We start from the raw sequence: 19556 nt of genomic DNA, 5'->3' as shown, positions 1-19556 counted from the left end.
GAGGGGGCTGGTGAGATGGCTCAGTGGGTAAGAGCACCCGACTGCTCTTCCGAAGGTCCAGAGTTCAAATCCCAGCAACCACATGGTGGCTCACAACCATCCGCAACGAGATCTGGCGCCCTCTTCTGGAGTGTCTGAAGACAGCTACAGTGTACTTACATATAATAAATAAATCTTTAAAAAAAAAAAAAAAAAAAGAAAGATAGATAGATAGATCATACAGGGCGGGGGCTCAGCATAGCTGCCCACAGCAGGAAGGTTAGACAAATCTTTATTGTGGGTGATATCCTGACAATATAGGCATCTAGGACGGATGTAGACACTGGGGGGCTGAGTCGTCACATCTCCATCAGTCTCATTCCTGTCTCGGTGAGGCTTAGGCGTGTAGGAAGCGGTTAAAGGCGTTGTAAGCTGACTCCAGATCGAAGAGCATCTGGCGAACTTGAGAGTCATCCAGCTCGTCAGAGGCCGACATACCACTCAGGGTCTGCAGCCTAGGAGCACAGGCACAAGTGTGTCTGAGCAGCGGGGCTGTGATGTCACCAGGAGGCTCCCTGCGCATGTGCGGGAGAGCCACTCACCACTGGTTGACTGTCTGGCGGCCCTCGAAGTCTGGAGGCAGGTGGCTCATTCTGTGCATCGTCTCCATCAGCTCCCGCAGGTCTGGCTGAATCTACAGACACAAGCGCTACCCTCGTGAGACCCTCTGTACCTTGCTCTGTTCCCCTCCATCCAGGCCCGGGGCTCCCTGCCCAACTTCTGCACCTCGTCCATGGCACGGATCTCCAGACGCAGCTTGTCCATGACTGTAATGAAGAGCTGTGGGGAGCGTGTGCATTAGGCATCTCTTACTCAGTGGGGATAGCTTGTAGGCCAATTATAGGGGCCAGGCCCCCACCCATGTTCCTCCCCACACTCCACACTGGGGCTCCTTCCTGCTTGGGGGCTACAATTAAGACCTGTCTGCTAACCGTCTGGGCCTACGGACATTTGGGAATCACAACTCTGAGAGGAATTCTGGGAATCTGGGAAGCACTCCTACACAACCCCCTCATGCCAGGGTCCTGCCAGAGTAGGTCCTGGTCCCTTTCACAAGAAGGAACTCAGTCAGGTGGGCCTTAGGCTCCTTGGCTGCTTCTCATCCTCCTCACAGCTGAGATGAACCCTCCCAGAGTACTGCTTAGGATCAGAAACCTCAAGAATACACATTTATGACTGACCCAGGCCAGTAGTCCCTTCCCTCTAACCCCCATAGGACCCTCCCAGGAGCTGTGGGACACACCGAAACAACATCCGCAATGCAGCGGTTGAGATTGCCCTTGTCGTCTTTGATAGTGATGGGCCGGTCCTCTTTGATCCTCTCCATAGCAAGTGGGCAGTCCAGCTGAGGAGAACAGACATGGGTATTGAGCACCACAGGGCCTCCAGGGGACCAGGCTCTCAGACCATATCCCACCACACCCTCTCCTGCACAATGGAAGGGAGGACCTGCTAACTCACTCTGAACTTTCGGCAAAATTCATCAATGGAGCTGATCTCTGAGCCTTGGACCTGTCGGAAGGCAGCTTTGTACTGGACCAGGAGCCTGGAGCAGGCTGCAGTGTACCTAGAGAGGGGACCGGTTGCTTCTGGAGGCTGAGGACAGTCTAGCTTGCCTCATCGTGCTCTCCCTCAACAATTCTAGATGTAGCAGCTTTCATGGTAGGCTAGGAGGGCCAAGGGCTTCCTGTTGGGTCTATGTATGAAGGGAGCTCTGCACAAGAGCAGGGAAGTATGACAGAAACAGAACTACAACAGGGGATCTGTGTGGGTCGATCTGGAACTCGGCACAAGAGCGGACGTCTATTCCATTTGCCAGGTGTCAGACCTCCATTACCACCTGGCAACTCCTGGTCTAGTCAAACAGGCTTGTCATCTGTGGATAAAGCATCAGCATCCATGCTGGCTACCTAGACCTGACAGTGATACCTTAGACTGTGCTGCCCAGGGCTCCAGTTTGCCTTCTGAAGTCAGAACCATACCCACCCTTACAGAGGGTCCCTGGCCGATCCTGCCCTGAAACTAGCAGCAACAATGAACACCCTCATAGCTTGGGCTCTGTGTATGCTGCCTACTGAATCCACAAGCTTCATGGAAGGGAGACACACGCTTCTGAGGACTGGTGGCCATAAACGTCTGACGCCACAGGCTTGCTCACTCATTGGGGGTGACACAGTCCTTGATGTACGCCTTCTCCAGGGCCTGCATCGTCTTCACCACGGCAAAGAGCTCTGCCATGTTGTCATACCTAAGACAAAGCCATTCATCAGGCCGCTGTCCGGAGGCAGGGCAGCCAACTGCTGCTCTACACCTATGGCAGAGTTTAGCCCACCTCCCACTCCATCCCTGGTACATATTCCTCAGGGACCATCTTCCTAGCCAGACGCCATGTCCTCCCCAACCATTGGTGGGGTGGTGTTTGGTAGACTGCTGGGCCTGCCATGGAGGCTGGATGGGTGCAAGTGTGCATGTGTGCGTGCGTGTGCGTGTATGTGTGGCAGCTTAGACACTTGACTTACTTCTCCCGCTCCCGAGCATTCTTGTAGAGCTTTACTTCCTGTTGGAAAAGCAGGCAAGAGTCAGTCAGCATCTCCAGGCACGGTTATAGAACCAGTGACAGCCACATGGTGTTTGCAGTGGCCAGGTAAGGATCTGCTACTTACCTCGTACAGCTCCGGCTTGTTCCCAGGGGCTGCAACAGAGCAAGGAGGAGCTGACAAGGGTGACCCCAGGACAGGCCCACTTCAGTTACGTCCCAAGAAGGCATCTCCCATGCCATGTACCACAGAGCTCAAAGGGAGGTACAGAATAGGGGCTCCAGCCTCACCTCCTACCAATATGGCCTCTAAGAGGCTACAGATTGTTGCTAGGTTTAGCTTTCTTCCCCCGCCAACATGACCGTAGTTTGTACACAGAACCACAACTTGGTACAAATAAAAGCCTGTCAGATGCTTCACACATGCAGTTGGAGACCCAGAGTTGCTCAGGATGCCAGTTGGTTCTGACCACATTGGAGCATATTCTCTCTCCCCAGCAGGGTATTGCAGGGGCCCTCAGAGTCCCACCAGAAATAATTCTGGCCTTAGTCACTACCCAGGACCTAATGTCTATGGGATGGAGGTAGCAGTGTGGTCCTTTCCCAACAGCCCCTGCAACAGGGAACGCCTTGGCTCCTCCCCTTCCTCCCAGTTTAGGCTACACTCACCTCCAACACCAGCAGTAGCCGGGATCCCGTGGAACATCCTGCAGGCCCAGGCAGCTATATAGCACAAGAGACCTGGAAAGCAGAGCCAACACTAACTCAAGGGTCCCCTTACACCTCAAGAACTGGGCTCTGGAGATCAGAGCGTTGTGAACAGCTTTCCTGATCTCTACAGGAACGGCACAGGATGCTAAAGGGCTGTCATGGGGAAGTCAGGCTTTGAGGATGAACACCGAGTGCCATGGGAGTCCTGCCTGTTAGCTGGGTTAGGGTAGGGAAGAGCAGCTGTTAGAACTGGGGCAGCATCTTGGGCACAGGGGAAGGGCACTGTTGCAACATCTTTCGGTGGAAATGAACTGAGACTAGGTGGCTGGGGCTGTGTATGAGGGAAATTGTGGAGGTGGGTTTTACCCCAATCTGTGGGAGATACTGGAGAAATGAAGGGCAAGCTTATTGGTTGATGCGGCAAAGAAGTGGCGGAGGCAAGGCCCAGGATAGGTCCTGTCTAATAAGGAAGCCAGCTCAGACACGCCTCAGGATTTGAAATGGGGTGAAAACGAATGTTCAAGGAAGATGGGCAAACTGAGATGGAATGGCGTAATGAGCAGCCAGAGCTACCGAGGTCTCAGGAGCTAGGAACTGCCGGCGGAGTCGCAGAAGAAAGGTGGGTACCCTCACAGCCAGGGGAACCTGAGCTGTGGACCAGCAATGCCACTTGACAGCACCCATCGCCTACTGAGACACTGGCTGCGCGGCAAGGGCCGCTGAGCCCCAAAGGAGACGGGACCGGGACACCTAGACCAGAGGGTTCCTGTGGGGAGGGGACCCGGCCACCGCCGCTGTGTACCTGGGGCGTTTGGAGTCCCGGAGATGGCGACAGAAGCTCCGTGCTCGCTTTTTCCGCCTGCGCCTGCCGGGAAACCCGATCGGCAGCTCGGCGCTCATCCTCCAACCATGAGCCTACGCACATACCAAGCCCAATCCATAGGTCGGCACTCGCCTTTTTTGCCTGAGCTTGCGCTCTGGAATAGCTCCGCCTGTGAAGGCTTTTACAGCTCACATCGCCCACCCTTTTCGCAGAGAGTTTAGACGAATGAGATAGCAGCATAGTTTATTAAGGTTTTTCTTTTTCTTCTGGAGGAAACGGCAGGACTAGGATCAGAGGCATTTAAAGAAGAGCTTCGAACCTTGGTCCAGTATGCACGCACCCCCCGGCAGTCTCTGACTCAGCGAGTCTCGGTCTTTGGTGCTCAGGTCTTTGGTGCACAGTTGCAACTCCTGCAACTGCACGAAGATCTTGTCCCAGAGGTCAGAGTTCAGCGGCCCCTGAATAGAGCAGCCTGTGGGGGTGAGGAGGAGGACTTACACACCCACAGGAGGCATAGTGCTCCTGTTGTACCTCGGAGCCTACATTTTGGCTTGTCCCATCATAAAAAGAACTCAATATATCTGTATTCTGTGGGCCCACGTATCTCTGGAGGCTAGTGAATGCCAGGCCTTGATCAAGTCAGAGATCCCAGTAGGCTCAAGGTTGTCAGGGAACTGGATGAAAGAGCACAGCTGCCAGAAATACCATTGTGTAGGGAGGAGGGGGTGAGGTACAGGAAAAACCCAGGGGCTCCCCTGTGCTCAGCTTTTATCCTCCAGGGGGAAAGGCTGCCATCCTCAAATCTCAGCTGAGCAAGGCAGTGGCAGGCCAGGCCATCAGGTACACTTGTAAGGTGGAGAGTGCGTAGGTGTAACAGAACAAGCTAGCTTATTAGTAGGTAAGGCAAGGAAGGAGGGAGGGGGCCAGGTTGAGAGAGCAAGCACCCCTTCAGCGGAACTTGGATCACTGACTGGTGGACAGGAATGAGGAAATAAGGCTTTCGCAAGTAGCAATGATTTGCTACCCTCCTGACCCAGAAAACCCCGCAAAAACAAAAGGTCCAAATCATGCCTGCCCTGGTGGCATCCGCCTTTAATCTCAGTCCCCTCCAGGTAGAGAGGAACCTTTACAGAGCTCCAGAACAGCCAGGACTACGCAGAGAAACTCTGTCTCAAAACACAACAAACAATTTGCCACTCCAAAAGGAGGTTCAAATCTTCATGATCATTTTAAGAATACCTGTGGAGCTGCCTAGGCTGTGAGGGGGTGTGCATGTGTATCTGAAAAATGCCACTTTAAAGAAGCAATGTGCACTGTTTCAGAGGTCTGTCTATAAAGGTGGAGTTGGAAGATGTTTGCCAGGCCAGTCAGTCAGTCAGTGGCCCCCAAAGAAGTTTTGATGAACTTACAAAGTTTGGATATAGGTTCTCTCTGGTCACTGTTGAGTTTTTATAGTGAACTAACCCATGGGTTCTCCCTGCCTCAGTAAGATGATTCTCACTGAGAAGGAATAAACTGTTCCTAGCCAAAAGAGAAGGCTGCACAGAAGAAAGGATATCCCATAACCAAAAGCTGAAGGAACAGCTGGTCAGTGGTGGTGCACACCCTTAGCCCCAGCACTCAGGAGGTAGAGGCAGGCAGATCTCTGTGAGTTCAAGGCCATTCTGATCTACACAATGAGTTTTAGGACAGCCAGGCATACACAGAAAAACCCTGTTTGAAAACAAAACAAGCTGGGCAGTGATGGAGCACACCTTTAGTCCCAGCACTCGGGAGGCGGAGGCAGGTGGATTTTAGAGTTCGAGGCTAGCCTGGTCTACAAAGTGAGTTCCAGGACAGCCAGGGCTATACAGAGAAACCCTGTCTTGAAAAACAAAAAAAACAACAAAACAAAACAAACAAAAACAAATTATTTTGGGACTGGTGAGATGGCTCAGTGGTTAAGAGCACGGACTGCTCTTCCAGAGGTCCTGAGTTCAATTCCCAGCAACCACATGGTGGCTCACAACCATCTGTAATGAGATCTGATGCCTTCACACTCTTCTGGTATGTCTGAGGACAGCTACAGTGTACTCATTTGGCAGTGCACACCTTTAATCTCAGCACCCCGGAGGCAGTGAATCTCGAGTTTGAGGCCATCTTGGTTCCAGGACAGCTAGGGCTACATAGAGAAACCCTGTCTTGCCGGGCATGGTGGCACAAGCCTGTAATCCCAGCACTCGGGAGGCAGAGGCAGGCGGATTTCTGAGTTCGAGGCCAGCCTGGTCTACAAAGTGAGTTCCAGGACAGCCAGGGCTATACAGAGAAACCCTAGTCTCAAAACAAACAAACAAACAAACAAAAAAAAAGAGAAACCCTGTCTTGAAACTATAAATAAATAAATAAATTCAAATTGCTTTTATGTGTACTGGTGTTTCATTTCATTTGCATGTATATCTGTGTACTGTGTGAAGCCAGGCTGCCTGCAGAGGCCAGAAGGCAGCTTCAGGTCCCTTGGAACTGAAGTTCCAAAGGTTGTGAGCTGCCATGTGTGATGCTGAGATTTGAAATGGGGGTCTCTGGAAGAGCACCCCTAAGTGTTGACCGTTCCTCCAGCCGCCCCTTTGGTTTATTATTATTATTATTATCACTATTATTACTAGTACTAGTACTATTATTTTCTTTACTATGCAGCTTAGGCCAGGTTTGAGGTAATCTGCCTTACTGCTTCCTGCCGTACTCTGAGCCACCAGTCAGTCAGTCTCGCTCCTTGCCCTGGTTACACCACAAACTGCCTTTCATCACAGCAGCCTTGTGGAATCTGGCCAATGGCAGTGACTGCCCCTTCCGCTGGCAGGTCTCTGGAAAGTAAGCCCTGTGTTAGGTGAGACACAGGAGCCATTCTTGTTCCTAGCTCTTACCTGATAGGCCAAGGAAGCTGAGGCCTTGGGACCGCTCTTGGAGGGCAGACAAGAGCTCCTCTAGACTGGCACAGCTGACCTCGGGGTTGGCAGACAGGTCCAGAGAAGTGAGTGAGGGGCAGCAAGGGAGACATCTACAATGACAGGGGACATGAAAGCATGAGCTCGCCAGGAAAGCCCTCACTTTAGTACTAGGGAAGTCTGTCCCTTGGCTCTGGGAGCCAAGGATCTCTGCAGTGCCAGCCAGAGGCAGTGCCGTGGCCAGCTCTAGAGGCAGGATTGGGGGCGGGAGGGAATGTTTCACCAAGGAAAAATAAAGGATAGGCCAGAGTGAGAAGTTCTCATACCATGGGGACATGGCAAGAAACTCAAGGAGGGTAAGCATGCCTGCCAGAGCCATCCCTGGAGACAGTGGATGTCTCAGAAAGAGGTGACACCACCTGACTCATTCATCTTCATGTCAGGCTTCCTCCTCACAGGAGAGCCAGTGGTTCAGGGATGGTGTGTTACCTGCTCAGTTCTCTCACGGCCTTGTCACCCAGGCAGTTTGCAGACAGGGTTAGGTGGGCCAGAGCACAGCCTTCCTGGATGTTAAGAACAGGGCAAAAGGCCATGCCTAGTGGGCACCCATCCGTCCACCTTCCTCCCAGCAGAGTCCCATCACCAAGAGAGCTGAGATGGAAAGGAAACACCTCTCTTCTAGGCTATAGGTTATAGATGCCTTGTAAAGACCACAGGGGCCTGGCATGTCCCTTGGAACTTGCCTGAAGTAACACCACCTGGCTCCCAGGAGTCCATGGGTGTTCTTCCCAACCCCCAGCCCTTCCCTCAGACTCCGTACAACATGGCAGGGTTGCAGTTAGGTTTTGGGCCTTGGGATCCCTGTGTTCTGGTTTGGCAGTCTACTCCATACCTCATACCTTGGTCAAGTATTTGATAACAGGCTCTATGATACCCGAGTTGCTCTTGCTGGCTGCCACAGAGCTCAGCTCCAGACGTTCGAGGGTACAGGCGGGTAAGGTCTGCAGCACCCTCGCCAGGGCAGGAGCGCCGAGCAGATTGTACGATAAGGACAAGGTTTTCAGGTGCACAGCATCTGTACGGCAGAAGGACTTGTGTTAACCCATTCAGTGCCCCCTGCCCTCTCCCCACTCTAGAGTTCTGACCCCACAAGCCTCATGAATCCTTTAGAGAAACTGTTACCCCTGGACTTTTTGTGAGAAAATTGAGAAGCAGCGGCTCTTGTCCAGTCTCTAAGCCCAGGTTTCACCCTTCCATATTCCTGGCTGGTAGGCATAAAGTTCCGGGCCAGGACATTTGTGAGTGAAAGTCAGGACACTGCCCTGACATTAACCCCTAAACCCAGGCCCTCCCTCTGCTGGGCTCCACTGGGTAAGCCCCAGTCCTCAGCCCTCTGTACTGGGGCCATGTCACTGAATCAGGTGGGCTCACAATGAAATCGGCTCAGGAAGGAAAGATAGAAGGACTTTGAGGGCAGACATGGCCTCTCTGAAACCCTACTTGTGATATGTGGGGCTAGAATGAGTTCTGAAAACAGCCAAAGCCGGTCGAGAACCAATTTCTGCTGGGACCCCAGCTACACTTGGGTCCTAATAGGAACTGGCCCTTCCCTCAGAAGCCAGACCCTGATATTCTGGGACCCCTCTGCTCAAGGTTTTGAATCTTCTCAACACCGGGGTCAGGGAATACACTTAACTGCTCATCTTACCTTGGAAGGCACCACCCAGGGCAGCCTGGTGGCTCAGGAAGAAACTGGGGCTGAAGCCACAGGCCTGTAGGCGCAGGGTGCTGAGCATGGGGCAGGCCCGCAGAAGGGAGGCCAGGGCCTGACCACAGCCATCTCCTAGTGGGTTCATACTCAAGTCCAGCTCCTCCAAGTTCTATAGAAGGGATAGGATGGGCGCTGAGCTCATAGACTCCCCATGTGGAGTCTCGTCTCCACAGGGGTCCCATTCCAAGGACACACACTACCCAGCTCTCTAAGATGCACCAGACCACCAATGAATGGCTCAGTGGGGATAGTGATACCATGCAGCTGTTAGCCCACTGTATGCTGGGGTCTTTACCTGCAAAGCAGCCTGGCCCGAGGAGCCTTCCACAAGCTGACGCAAACCTTCCTGGCCCAAGTGATTTGAAGAGAGATCGAGGAGGACCAGGTTAGGCGTGGTGCCCAGGGTGGCCAGCAGCTCGGTAGCACAGGCATCACCTAGTCGGTTCCCCGCAAGGCGTAGCTCCCGGAGTGCTGTGTGTAACTTGAGGGCCCTCAGCAGGGGTGTGAGCTGGGCTTGGCACAAGGCCAGGGAGCAGGCACTAAAGGAAGGGCTGGAACTCTGGTGGTCCATGGCCTGCAGCACTTGCTGGTGCTCCCCTAAGAAGAGAAGATACAGGGTCAGGTCACCAGGGTGAGAGCTCAAACCTGCCGCCCGAACCCTGCAGGCAAATAAAATGGTCCAGGCAATAATATGGAGCCCATTCCTAAAAGCCTTGGATTTAGTATCATGCAAGGAGCTTGCGTATAAATCAGGGGGTTGGGGGGGGAGCTCTGATCTCCTTCAGCCACATTTACATCTTCCAGTCACCAGTTACTGGTGACCTTCAGGCCCCCTCAGACTCCTTCCTGGGCTTTACCTGTGACTTAGGCTGCTTCAGGAACTCTTATTCCAAGGGCCTATGATCCTAGAACTGTCTGCTCCTACCTGTCCCCAACTCGAGGTATAAAGCTTGGGGGAGGGTTGGATTTCCTCAGATATCTGCAGGGTAGGTGGGGATTACAGGCCCAGCTCCTCCATCCTAAGACAGGGCTAGCTCACCTTGTCCCAGGCTCAGGCAGGCCCTGCGGTAGCGGTCCTTTAGCGGAGGAAGGTCCCACGAAGTTACTTCAGCTAACACCTAGAGTGTACGTGTATGTGGTGAGCAGCCCTGCAGAGCCTAGCAAACGGAGCTAGCCTATGCCCGCGGCCCCGGCCCCACCGCACACCTCATCGTTGCTCTGCAGCACATCAGGGATGGGGTCCTGCGGGGCCAGCAGTGCGCCATCCTTCCGCAGAATGAGCCTTGGGAGCAGCCCACATGTTTGGAAGTAGCGCTGGGCGGCTTGCTCTGTGAGCCAAGCCACGGGCCGGACGTCACTGCCAAAGAGAATGAATGGCGTGCTGAGCTCGGAGGCACTGGGGCCCTGCTTTGGTATCTCCAGCTCTTTCATCTAGTGCTCTCCACCTCTGCATCTCTTCTCTGCATAACTAGCCCCACCCCCAACACCCCCCAAGACAGGGTTTTTGTGTAGCCCTGGCTGTCCTGGAACTCACTCTGTAGGCCAGGCTGACCTCAGACTCACAGACATTTGCCTGCTCCTGCCTCCTGAGTACTGGGGTTAAAGGCAGACTATCTGTTCTTCTGGCCCTCTCTAAGGCCCATAGAAGCTTCCTAGACTGAAGCCTTTCTGTCTGTGCAGGGTTCCCTGGGGCTCTAGGGAGTAGAGTGCCAAGTCCAAGGGAGTCCTGCTCACACATCCCCTCCTGATAAGCACATAAAGATGCTGCGTACTGAACTACTGTTACCCCAGGCAGAGCTACATGACAGGTGGAAGGAACTGGGGATGGGGAGAAGCCCGTGCCTTACCTCTGGGGGACGGGGATGAGGAAAAGGTTATCCTGAATTTGAACTCGAACCCGGATGGGAGGGGGCTGGACCAGAAGCTAGCAGGAAAGACAAAGGGAGGGGACAGTCAGAAGACAGGAGTTTCTACCCGCACCTGTCCCACGCTGAAGACTGCTTGTGTACCCACCAAAGGCTGGCCTGCTGCACAATTTTCCTTGTTGGGTCCTGAGGTCCTAGGCACGCTGGGGTTCTCCACAGGCTCTGCAGTCAAGCTACCATCTCCTGCTTGAGTCCGTGCACACCAACCATCAAGACTTGTCAGGCGACTCTGCTTGACACGGGTCCGGGGCCTTGCAGGGCATCGTTCATAGTCTGACACCGAGGTGCTGGGCCTGCCGCTGCGGGTCAGAGGTGTATCTACCTCCAGCCATTCCCCAGCCAGGTATTCCTCCTCGGGAATGAGTGCTGTCTTGGGGGCAGGGACTTCCTCTGAGCCCCGAGGCAGGCTAGGCACCAAGCGACGGCTCTGGGCACTACCCACGCCTCGGATGGCCGCTTGGTAAGCGGCCTGGCAAGCACTTGACGTGGCTGTCTCTCTACTTTTGGGTGGGTCAGGAATCTTGACTTCACCCTGCTGTGTGGTATGTCTCAGTCTTTTCTGCGATGGCCTGCAGGGACTTGGGGAATCCTCATCCTCTGAGCTGCTACTGCTGCTGGTTGGTCTGTGCCTGGTCTTTCGAGGTCGGGACATGGCAGACACAGTTTCCTCCAGAAAGACCTTAGCAGGGGCCGGAGAGGCCTCTGGAGGTCTAGGAGTATATAAGGAGGGTTCTGGACAGGGGCTTGAGGGAGGAGAGGTCTCAGGGTCAAATAGATGGTTACATGGAATGGCCTGGAGGGCAGGGGAGCTGCGGGAAGCTGAGCAAGAGAGAATAAATCATGAGACAGGGCCTCACTTTTAGGGCTAGAAACAAGGAGAAGTAGAGGAGGCCCTGTTTACCTTGACCTGAGGAGGCCATCTGGAGCCTCCTCTCCATGGTCGCTGCCTTCTGTCTTGTCTCAAGGTCAAGGTCCCTGAAGTACAACTTCACCCACTGCTGCAGTGTCTCCAGTGGGCTGAGGCCCTGAGTGGCACTCAGTTGAGCAGGGGGAACAACAGACTCTATCACAGTCCCTGCCCATGCCCTGCCTATGCCCTGCCTTACCTTCCTGGTACGGAGAGTCACGGATGCCCCTCGCTCGATGAGTAGTTCAGCTACCTCAAAGTGGCCACAGTTGAGGGCGTCATGCAGGGGGGTGATGCCATCACACCCCTGGCCACCTGGGTCATCCACTGCTGCTCCATGGTCCAGAAGGAAGCGCACAATCTCTGGGTGGGGGTGGGGTGGGGTGGGGTGGTGAGCACATTCGTACTTGCCTCCTGACCCCCGTGTCCTGCCACGTGCTCGGCCTGACCTTACTTACCAAGATGCCCATAGTTGCATGCTTCATGGAGAGGGGTCCAGCCGCAGTAGTCTCGGGGATTCAGGGGATGGCCCTAGGACCAAGGGAAGAGGATGGGTCCTGGGCCCTGGTCGTAGCATAGATGCATGGCTGGTGCCCAGAGTAGGCCTCAAAGATTTACTCCTCGGTATAGCCTTCTTTCCCTCTTTGGGTGTTAACAAAGAAAATGAGGATATGCCCTGCCCTTCCTGCTGGCTACACTATCACAGTAGACTCCTAGTCCAGGTGCCATCCTATACCTTGGTACAAACAGTGCCTGAATACAGGGCTTAGAACAGGAGGAAGATGCCAGGGGTCTTAGTCTGCTGGTCACTCTCATTCTGGTTAGGCCAGCCCACTCACCCACAGCAGGAGTGCTAGCCAAGTACTTGGAATCTCTTCTATTTTTAAAAACACGCTATAAAGGAGATACTGCCTGGGTCCAGAGCTCCCTGAGGAAGCAAGGGTTCAGGGATCTCTCTAGGGATTTTACCCACCTGCTTCACAAGATCCTGGACACGACGCAGTTGGCCTTCAATGCAAGCTCGGTGCAGCAGGGTCTCTCCCATGTCATTGCGCCGGTTCCACTGTAAGTGTAGTTGCCCCGACGTGGGGCAGAAGTGTGAGGGGTGGAAGTAGTGCTGGCAAGGGATGGCACAGAGCTCTTGGGCAACGGGAAGGGGAGGGCATGCCGTCCTCACCTTGTTTACCTTCCGCCGGCCCACACAGCCCTGAAGCTCCTCATCTTCTTCCAGCTGCTGAGACAGGCCGTCAGCATCATCCTCTAGAAGAGTTAAGTCTGCTGAGCCCGAGCCTAGGGTGTTCTAGCTCCCCTGATCGCTAGGGCAAAGCAGCTACGAGCAAGGAAGAAAGACTCTGGGACCTGGGAGTTCTGTAGCCATGTTAAGCAAAGCTGACTCCTAGCCCAACCCAATTCCACCAGAAGCCTGCTTCAACTAATTTGTTTGTTTATGGTTTTTCCAGACAGGCTTTCTCTGTAGTGATTCTCCTCGGAGGCATTTCAATAGGCCTGATGCCCCTCCTGCACCCACTGGCCTTTTCTGTTTTCTTCTCTGCTCTCTCTTATGCATGTGGCCACCAGCTGAAGGACAGTCCCTAAAGTTGAAGTACCTGGTTCTCCTTCCTCCCTCATAACACCCAAAATACCAATATTCGATTTGTCTCATCTTCTAAGACACAGCTTAACTTCCCCAGAACTGAAGCTCCAGCCCTGTAAGTTTGCTTGTAACTTGGGAGTCAAGGTTTTTCCAGGACTCTAGTCCACAAACCTCACAGTTGGGTCTTGCGTGGCCACCACCCTACTGGAAGTCAGCCCTCAGCTCCATGGCTTCCTGCCTGCCCTGCCCCACAGGGCAAAGATGCTCTCCTTCCTAGCACTGTACCACTGGACCCCTCCACACACTGGTCTTGAGTTCCAGAAACATCCTACAGCAGCTGGATCACTGCCAACCCTGCTGGACGAATCTCACAAGGGGGCAACACAGCATCGGGTCCCCAACCACAGCCTACCACCCGCAAGGCCACCCAGGACACACCATCGCACCTCTGCTGGTTCTTTTTTTGTTGTTTTTTTTGAGACAGGGTTTCTCTGTAGACCAGACTGGCCTCGAACTCAGAAATCCACCTGCCTCTGCCTCCTAAGTGCTGGGATTAAAAGTGTGCGCCACCACGCCCAGCCCTCCCTCCCCCCGCTGGTTCTAATAGAACCATCTCCTTAGGCTTTGACCCGAAACAACTGACTTTCAGCTGGCGGTGGTCAGACAGAACCCTTGTGTCTGATGCCCACTCTGGCCCTGAGCAGTTCTTTCTGCTGGGAGCTTCTGATTACCATGTCCCATGCTCCATATACACGCCCGGCCTCCTCCATGCACTCCCACAGAAGCACAGGTCACCCCTTCTAGTCCTCAGGCTCCATAAAGACACACCATTTCCAGCACACACCAGCCCAGCCCAGCACACAAGGCAGCATTTGGCCCTCACCGCTCTCTGAGAGTTCCAGTTCACTGGTCTCTGGGGCCTCACTGGCTTCTTCCTCTTCTTCCTCCTCTTCCTCCTCCTCTTCCTCTGTGTCTTTTGCCATGCTCAGTTCCTGCAGTCTGATTTCAGTGTCACCGGCTTCTTGTGGCTGCAACTTTAGTTGCACGGTATAAAGGTGCTGTAAGATCTGCCTCTGGGGAGCAGAGATGTCCAGTTGAACAAGCAGGGCCACCAAGAGCAATTAATGCAAGGAAAGACAGGTTGAGAAGAATTCTAACTTCAAGGTCAGCTAGGGCAACTTAGTGAGACACTGTCTCAAAATGAAAATATAAAATGGGCCAGGGGCAGGTAGGTAGGTAGGTAGGTCACGAGTAAGATCTTAAGGTCAAAAGCCAGGAAAAAAGAAAGCTAGATTTATTTGGGATGGTGGGATGGGCTCTCATACCTGCAGCTGGAATCGCTGGGCCTGCTGGGCACAGCAAAAAGCCTTCTGGAAGCATGGAGCTAGCAGCTCGTATGCATCTCCAGCTTCCTCACGTGACAGGGCAATGTTGAACCAAGTCTTAGCTTCCTGAAACAGAGGGAGAAAAACACAAGGTCGGTGGCTGCCTACCACATCCAGCTGCCCACAGCCAATAAGCTGGCTTCCCTTAGCTGCTTATATGAAACTGGAAGATCTGCTTTGTCTCTGTCCTCTCTCCAGTTGACAGGCCATGATGGTCCTTGGAAGGAACAGCCTTTCTCTGGGAAGCATCCACTTACACCCACTACTGGAGAATGGTGGGCTCAAAGTACAGTCACAAAAATACGCCTGTATGTGCACAGAAGGCGAGGGCGTGTCACCTCCAGAGCGTTGCCCTTGCGCAGCCTCAGTTCTTCCTCATAGTGGTGCACAGCCTTGCGGTGATCCTTCATGTCTCCTAGTGTGGTGGCCAGGGAGACGTGGATAACAGCCAGCTCCAGGTCTGGTCTGTTCAGCAGCTCAGCCAAGTGCAGCTAGGAAGGCAGCACAGCATGTCTCAGACCCTTTTCGTATGTTGATGTCACTCTCCTCCCGTCCTATGTGGGAGAGGGACACTCACCTGCTTCTGGTAAGCCTCAGCTGCCTTGGGAAAGTCACCCGCTTTGGAGAAAAGGTCCCCCAACTGTTCACAGATAGCCATGGCACCTTGAAGATCATTGCTCTCGGCCTCTTCCAGCTGCTGCTGCAGCTGGATCACTGCCAATACTGCTGGAAAGAATCTTGAGTGAGGGGGAGGCGGGATCACACAGTATAGGGCCCCAGCAACAGCCTACCACCCCCCAGCCATATTCCCTTAGGCAGCAGCCTGGGAATCAGGGAAAGTGTCTCATTGTGACCATTGGGTAAAAAAAAAGTGGGTAGTGGGGGACTTGACCACTTGGAACTTTTGAAGGTCAGAAGCGTAAGTGTGCTTTAACAGCCCAGAACGGTGCTTGGTCTGAAGAACTAGTGACCGTCACTGTCAGTCTCGTGGGCACAGTATGTTGCCTGTGCTCCCGCTTGCTAATGCTGCTTTGTGACAAAGGTCCAGTCAGTTTCCCATAGAGCCTCTAGTTTCCTAGACACCCTGTGCAGCAGGCTTAGCCCAAGGCAAGGGTCTTCAACGGACAGAAGTCTACCCTTGCTGTCTGTCAGAGGCTCATGCCCACCCTGCCACTTCCCCCAGAACAACAATAAGCCGGATCTCTCCTGTCGGGAGAGCAGAGACCTTCTCAGACCCCTGAGGCTCTCAGTTCCAGGCCCCTGTGCAGCCTCACCATACTTGAGACTCTGACAGACAGTCACTCTCTGGTTAGGCTTCTGAGAGCCCAACCTATAGGCCTTCTTCAGGGCTCGTTTGGCAGCTAAGAAGTCCCCCAGATCTTGGAGCACCTGGAAAGAGGGAGAAAAAAAACTAAGACCTGTAGACTAAGGTCCAAGCCCAAGCCGACGAGGAAAGGAGAGGTACCTGGGACACTAGCATGCAACATTCACTCTCCATGAATCTCATCTTCATAGCACGGGCACATTCCCGGGCCCCTTCTAAGCAGCGCATGGCCTGAGAGTGCTGCCCTCCGCGCCAGTGGATGGCACCCAGGTTGTATCGGGCCCGGAACAGATCTTCATAGAGATGATTCTGCCTGTGGGGGATGGAGTAACAGGAGCTCAGAGTGTCCGGTGTCTACCAACCTTGGAACAGTGAGACACCAAAATACCTATGATACTATTGATGTTTAACCAGTTATGGCTATTAACATCACCTAGACCCTGGCTCGACCATTCTGTGGTTTCAGGCCTAAATGTGTGTGGCAAATGAACAACTTAGGCAAGCTGCCCTCTTGGAAGGATCCCAGGGGACCACCTACTCCCTCTTGGGGACAGGGATGGTGCCTCCTCACTCAGCAAGAAAGATGCTCTTTTTGAAGTAGTTGTTGCATAGAGCTGTCTGTTGCAGGCTTTCACAGGTGAGGCCCAGATTGAGGTAGAGACGGGTCCTCATCTCACTCAGTTCCCGCTGGGTCAGCATCCCTGGAAAAAGAACAGCTTTAGGGACTCAGTTGCTCCCACCCCCACCCCCAGGATATGGGGTTTTCAGGCACTCCTACCCTTTATCCCATCTCTTATTGAGTGAGCCAGGAGTCTGCTGCATGTAGAGTATACAGAGAAGGAGCAGATGCCTGACAGGTTCAAGCCTGAAGAGCCTTGGAAAGGGAGGGCCCAGAGGGAGCCTATGGGGAGAATCCAAGAAAGGGGACATACCCTCTAGTTTCTCATCCACAATAGCCAAGCTCTTCTCAAAGGCAGCCTGTGCCTGCAACAAGGAATCTCTTGATTGGCAGTGGTCATATACATCCAGATGGGTGCGGCCAATGGTGGCCCAGGCTCGCTGTAGTTCAGTGTGGTTGGACAGGGAACCAGCCAGATCCAGGTAGAGATGCTGGTGCTAATGTAGAAAGAAAAAGCATTTGAAGTGATCCGACTCCCAGCAACCCCAGCAGTCTGATACCAGAGGAAGCTACTCTTAGAAAAGAGACCCTTCTGTTTTTCTGTTTCCCAAATTTCGACAGAGTTGGGTATACCCATGTCCTATCTTTTCTGTGCAAAGGACTGTCTATGGTAATGGCTGTTCTGCCCTGCAGCAGTGCTGTCATGGGAGACCACTAAGGGCTGCCTGGAGTGTTGCTCACAATAGCAGTGGGTCCTGAGCCTTCCTCTTTCAGGTTGTCACAAACCCATCCATTCCCCCCCACCACCACCACCAAGAGCCAGACAGCGCCCCCGGTAGACATAAGGGTGTGACTGCCTGCCAAGTCAGAGGTCGCTGAATATTTATTTGCATACTAGCCCTCTCTCCTCAACAAGTGAAGGTCCTGTCCTGTACCTTCAGAGCAGCAGAGTAATTCTCCATTTCAGCCAGCCGCTCTCCAATCTTGCGGTGGGCCACAGCGCAGCCCAGAGTGTCCTGGACGCTCTCTAGCAGATGTAGTTCCTGCTGGTGCTCCTCCAAAGCCTCCTTGAAGCGGCCTGCCGGAAGAGGGGCGTGGGGTGCTCAAGGTGCGCCATCACCCAGCCAGTCCCCTGCCTCCAGCCCGTCCTTTCACCGTTCCGGCTCACCGTGGCTAGCCAGCAGCTCCCCCAGCTGGTGGCAGTAGATCGCCTCCTCGCGCAGCTGTCCATTCCTCTGGGCCCTGGTCTTGGCCTTGCTCAGCTCTGCCGGAAGAGAGAATCGGGTCTAACCCAGGACCCGATCCACACCCTGCGTCCCGACATGCACTCCCCAAAATACTCACGGCGAAGCTCCTGTTCCAGGGTCATAGCCACACAAGCCACCACCGCCTCGAAAATCTGCACTTCCCGCGCTTCCCTGAGCCCACGCCCATTATCTCACTCCACCCCTAACACGCAAGGCCCACCCACTCTTCTGAGCGCATGCTTAACTCCGCCCCTTCGGTGGCCCAAGTGCGGTAGACTCCAGGCCTTCTGGGATTTGTAGTCCTACTGGTGCCATCGGGGGCAGAAGGTCTGTTGGGTAGGATCTGGGCCTTCAAGGCTGCTGTGAGAGTACGGGGCACCCAAGCAGGCAGTGCCCTTTCTGGTTGAGTTACCAGGACTACAGACTGACCCTGCTCCCCTGAAATCTACCTGCCTTTTTTTTTTTTTTTTTTTTTTTTTTTTTAGGATTAGACGGGCTTGGTGGCACATGCCTTTAATCCCAGCCCTCAGGAGGCCAAGACAGGCACATTTCTAAATTTGAGGCCATCCTGGTCTACAGAGCAAATTGCAAATTCCTGGAAAGCCAATGATGCACAGAGAGACAAAAAAAGGGGGGGGGGGTCTGGATAGATGGCTCAGTGGTTAAGAGCACCAACTGCTCTTCTGAAGGTCCTGAGTTCAGGTCCAAGCAACCACATGGTGGCTCACAGCCACCTGTGATGAGATCTGATGTGTGTGTGTGTCTGAAGACAGCTACAGTGTACTTGCATATAGTAAATAAATGACTCTTTAAGAAAAAAAAATTTTTTTTTTTAAATTTCACGCATGTGTTTACCTATATATATGTGTGTGTGCACCTGCCGTGTGCCTAGTGTCTGAAGAGGCTGAAGAGGGCAACTTGAAGAGGAGTTACAGCTTGTTGTGAATCATTGTGTGGATGGTAGTTGCCAAACTTGGGTCCTCTGCAAGTGCAGTATAAGCTCTTAACTACCGAGCCAACTTTCCAGTTCCCAACCTGCTTTTTTATTACAGGTATACTGTAGTGCTAACCCCATTTCCTCTAGAAATTATTATTATTTTTTTAAAGATTTACTTATTTATTTATTTAGTTTTTTGAGATAGGGTTTCTCTGTATAGCCCTGGCTGTCCTGGAACTCACTCTGTAGACCAGACTGTCCTCGAATTCAGAAATCTGCCTGCCTCTGCCTCCCAAGTGCTGGGATTAAAGGCGTGCGCCACCACGGCCCGGCAGATTTATTTATTTTTTATTCATATGAGTATACTCTAGCTGTCTTCAGACACACAAGAGGGCATCAGATCCCATTACAGATGGTTGTGAGCCTTGCAGCCTCCCTGGGGACTAACGCCCTCATGGCCTCCTGAGAGCAGAACAGGGGCTACCCTGTTCCTCAGATGCGCTTCTGCCTGTCTACCATTCTCTGGTTGCTGGGAATTGAACTCAGGACCTCTGGAAGAGAAGTCAGTGCTCTTAATCGCTGAGCCATCTCTCCAGCCCTCTTCTAGAAATTAAAGCACACATCACCTATTTACATTTGTGAAAAAACTTGAAAAAAAAATACAGGTGCTCACATGGTCCTGGCTGGACTCAGAGATCCCCCTGCCTTTGTCTCCTCCATTCTGTGATCAAAGGCCTGTACCACCATTTGTAAGTTTTACCTTAAAATTTTAAATTATTATCTTGTGTGTATGGGCATTTTGCCTGTGTGTCTGTGT

The 19556-nt window shown here is 53.2% G+C and overlaps 2 protein-coding genes across 2 annotated transcripts; both read right to left on the bottom strand.

Annotated features, from left to right (window-relative positions):
- Positions 1 to 254: 254 nt before the first annotated feature.
- On the bottom strand, positions 255 to 4200 carry Vps28 (VPS28 subunit of ESCRT-I). The gene is made up of 10 exons (XM_021183473.3): positions 4089 to 4200; positions 3245 to 3316; positions 2703 to 2731; positions 2559 to 2596; positions 2198 to 2287; positions 1501 to 1606; positions 1283 to 1384; positions 766 to 819; positions 582 to 673; positions 255 to 494 (listed from the first exon to the last, which is right to left on the bottom strand). Exons 2-10 carry the CDS (start codon positions 3279 to 3281, stop codon positions 377 to 379), a joined length of 666 nt encoding a protein of 221 aa, XP_021039132.1. The 5' UTR covers positions 3282 to 3316; positions 4089 to 4200; the 3' UTR covers positions 255 to 376.
- A 110-nt stretch (positions 4201 to 4310) lies between these two features.
- On the bottom strand, positions 4311 to 17981 carry Tonsl (tonsoku like, DNA repair protein). Its single transcript, XM_021183522.3, has 26 exons — positions 17900 to 17981; positions 17724 to 17819; positions 17491 to 17633; positions 16869 to 17052; positions 16508 to 16637; positions 16078 to 16249; positions 15887 to 16001; positions 15190 to 15335; positions 14951 to 15103; positions 14553 to 14678; positions 14111 to 14300; positions 12811 to 12893; positions 12607 to 12696; positions 12092 to 12164; positions 11833 to 11996; positions 11628 to 11751; positions 10815 to 11545; positions 10649 to 10725; positions 10008 to 10158; positions 9841 to 9919; positions 9097 to 9398; positions 8739 to 8910; positions 7930 to 8105; positions 7520 to 7593; positions 7010 to 7143; positions 4311 to 4581 (listed from the first exon to the last, which is right to left on the bottom strand). The coding sequence occupies exons 1-26, from the start codon at positions 17922 to 17924 to the stop codon at positions 4400 to 4402; spliced, it is 4092 nt and encodes a 1363-aa protein (XP_021039181.1). The 5' UTR covers positions 17925 to 17981; the 3' UTR covers positions 4311 to 4399.
- Positions 17982 to 19556: the final 1575 nt, after the last annotated feature.

Source organism: Mus caroli, unplaced genomic scaffold (assembly GCF_978045245.1).
Source record: "Mus caroli unplaced genomic scaffold, Mus_caroli_1 scaffold_16, whole genome shotgun sequence".
In the NCBI taxonomy this organism is placed as follows: Eukaryota; Metazoa; Chordata; class Mammalia; order Rodentia; family Muridae; genus Mus; species Mus caroli.
This window is presented reverse-complemented; position numbering and strand designations above follow the sequence as displayed.

Excerpts from the sequence above, each read along its gene's own strand:
- Vps28 (XM_021183473.3), bottom strand. The coding sequence starts at position 3,281 with ATGTTCCACGGGATCCCGGCTACTGCTGGTGTTGGAG. Across the intron at positions 2,597-2,702 it reads ACAAGCCGGAGCTGTACGAG|GAAGTAAAGCTCTACAAGAA; the intron begins GTAAGTAGCAGA and ends CTTTTCCAACAG. Across the intron at positions 820-1,282 it reads GCATTGCGGATGTTGTTTCG|CTCTTCATTACAGTCATGGA; the intron begins GTGTGTCCCACA and ends CGCTCCCCACAG.
- Tonsl (XM_021183522.3), bottom strand. The coding sequence starts at position 17,924 with ATGACCCTGGAACAGGAGCTTCGCC. Across the intron at positions 9,399-9,840 it reads CTGCCTGAGCCTGGGACAAG|GGGAGCACCAGCAAGTGCTG; the intron begins GTGAGCTAGCCC and ends TTCTCTTCTTAG. Across the intron at positions 7,144-7,519 it reads GCCGTGAGAGAACTGAGCAG|ATGTCTCCCTTGCTGCCCCT; the intron begins GTAACACACCAT and ends CTGTCATTGTAG.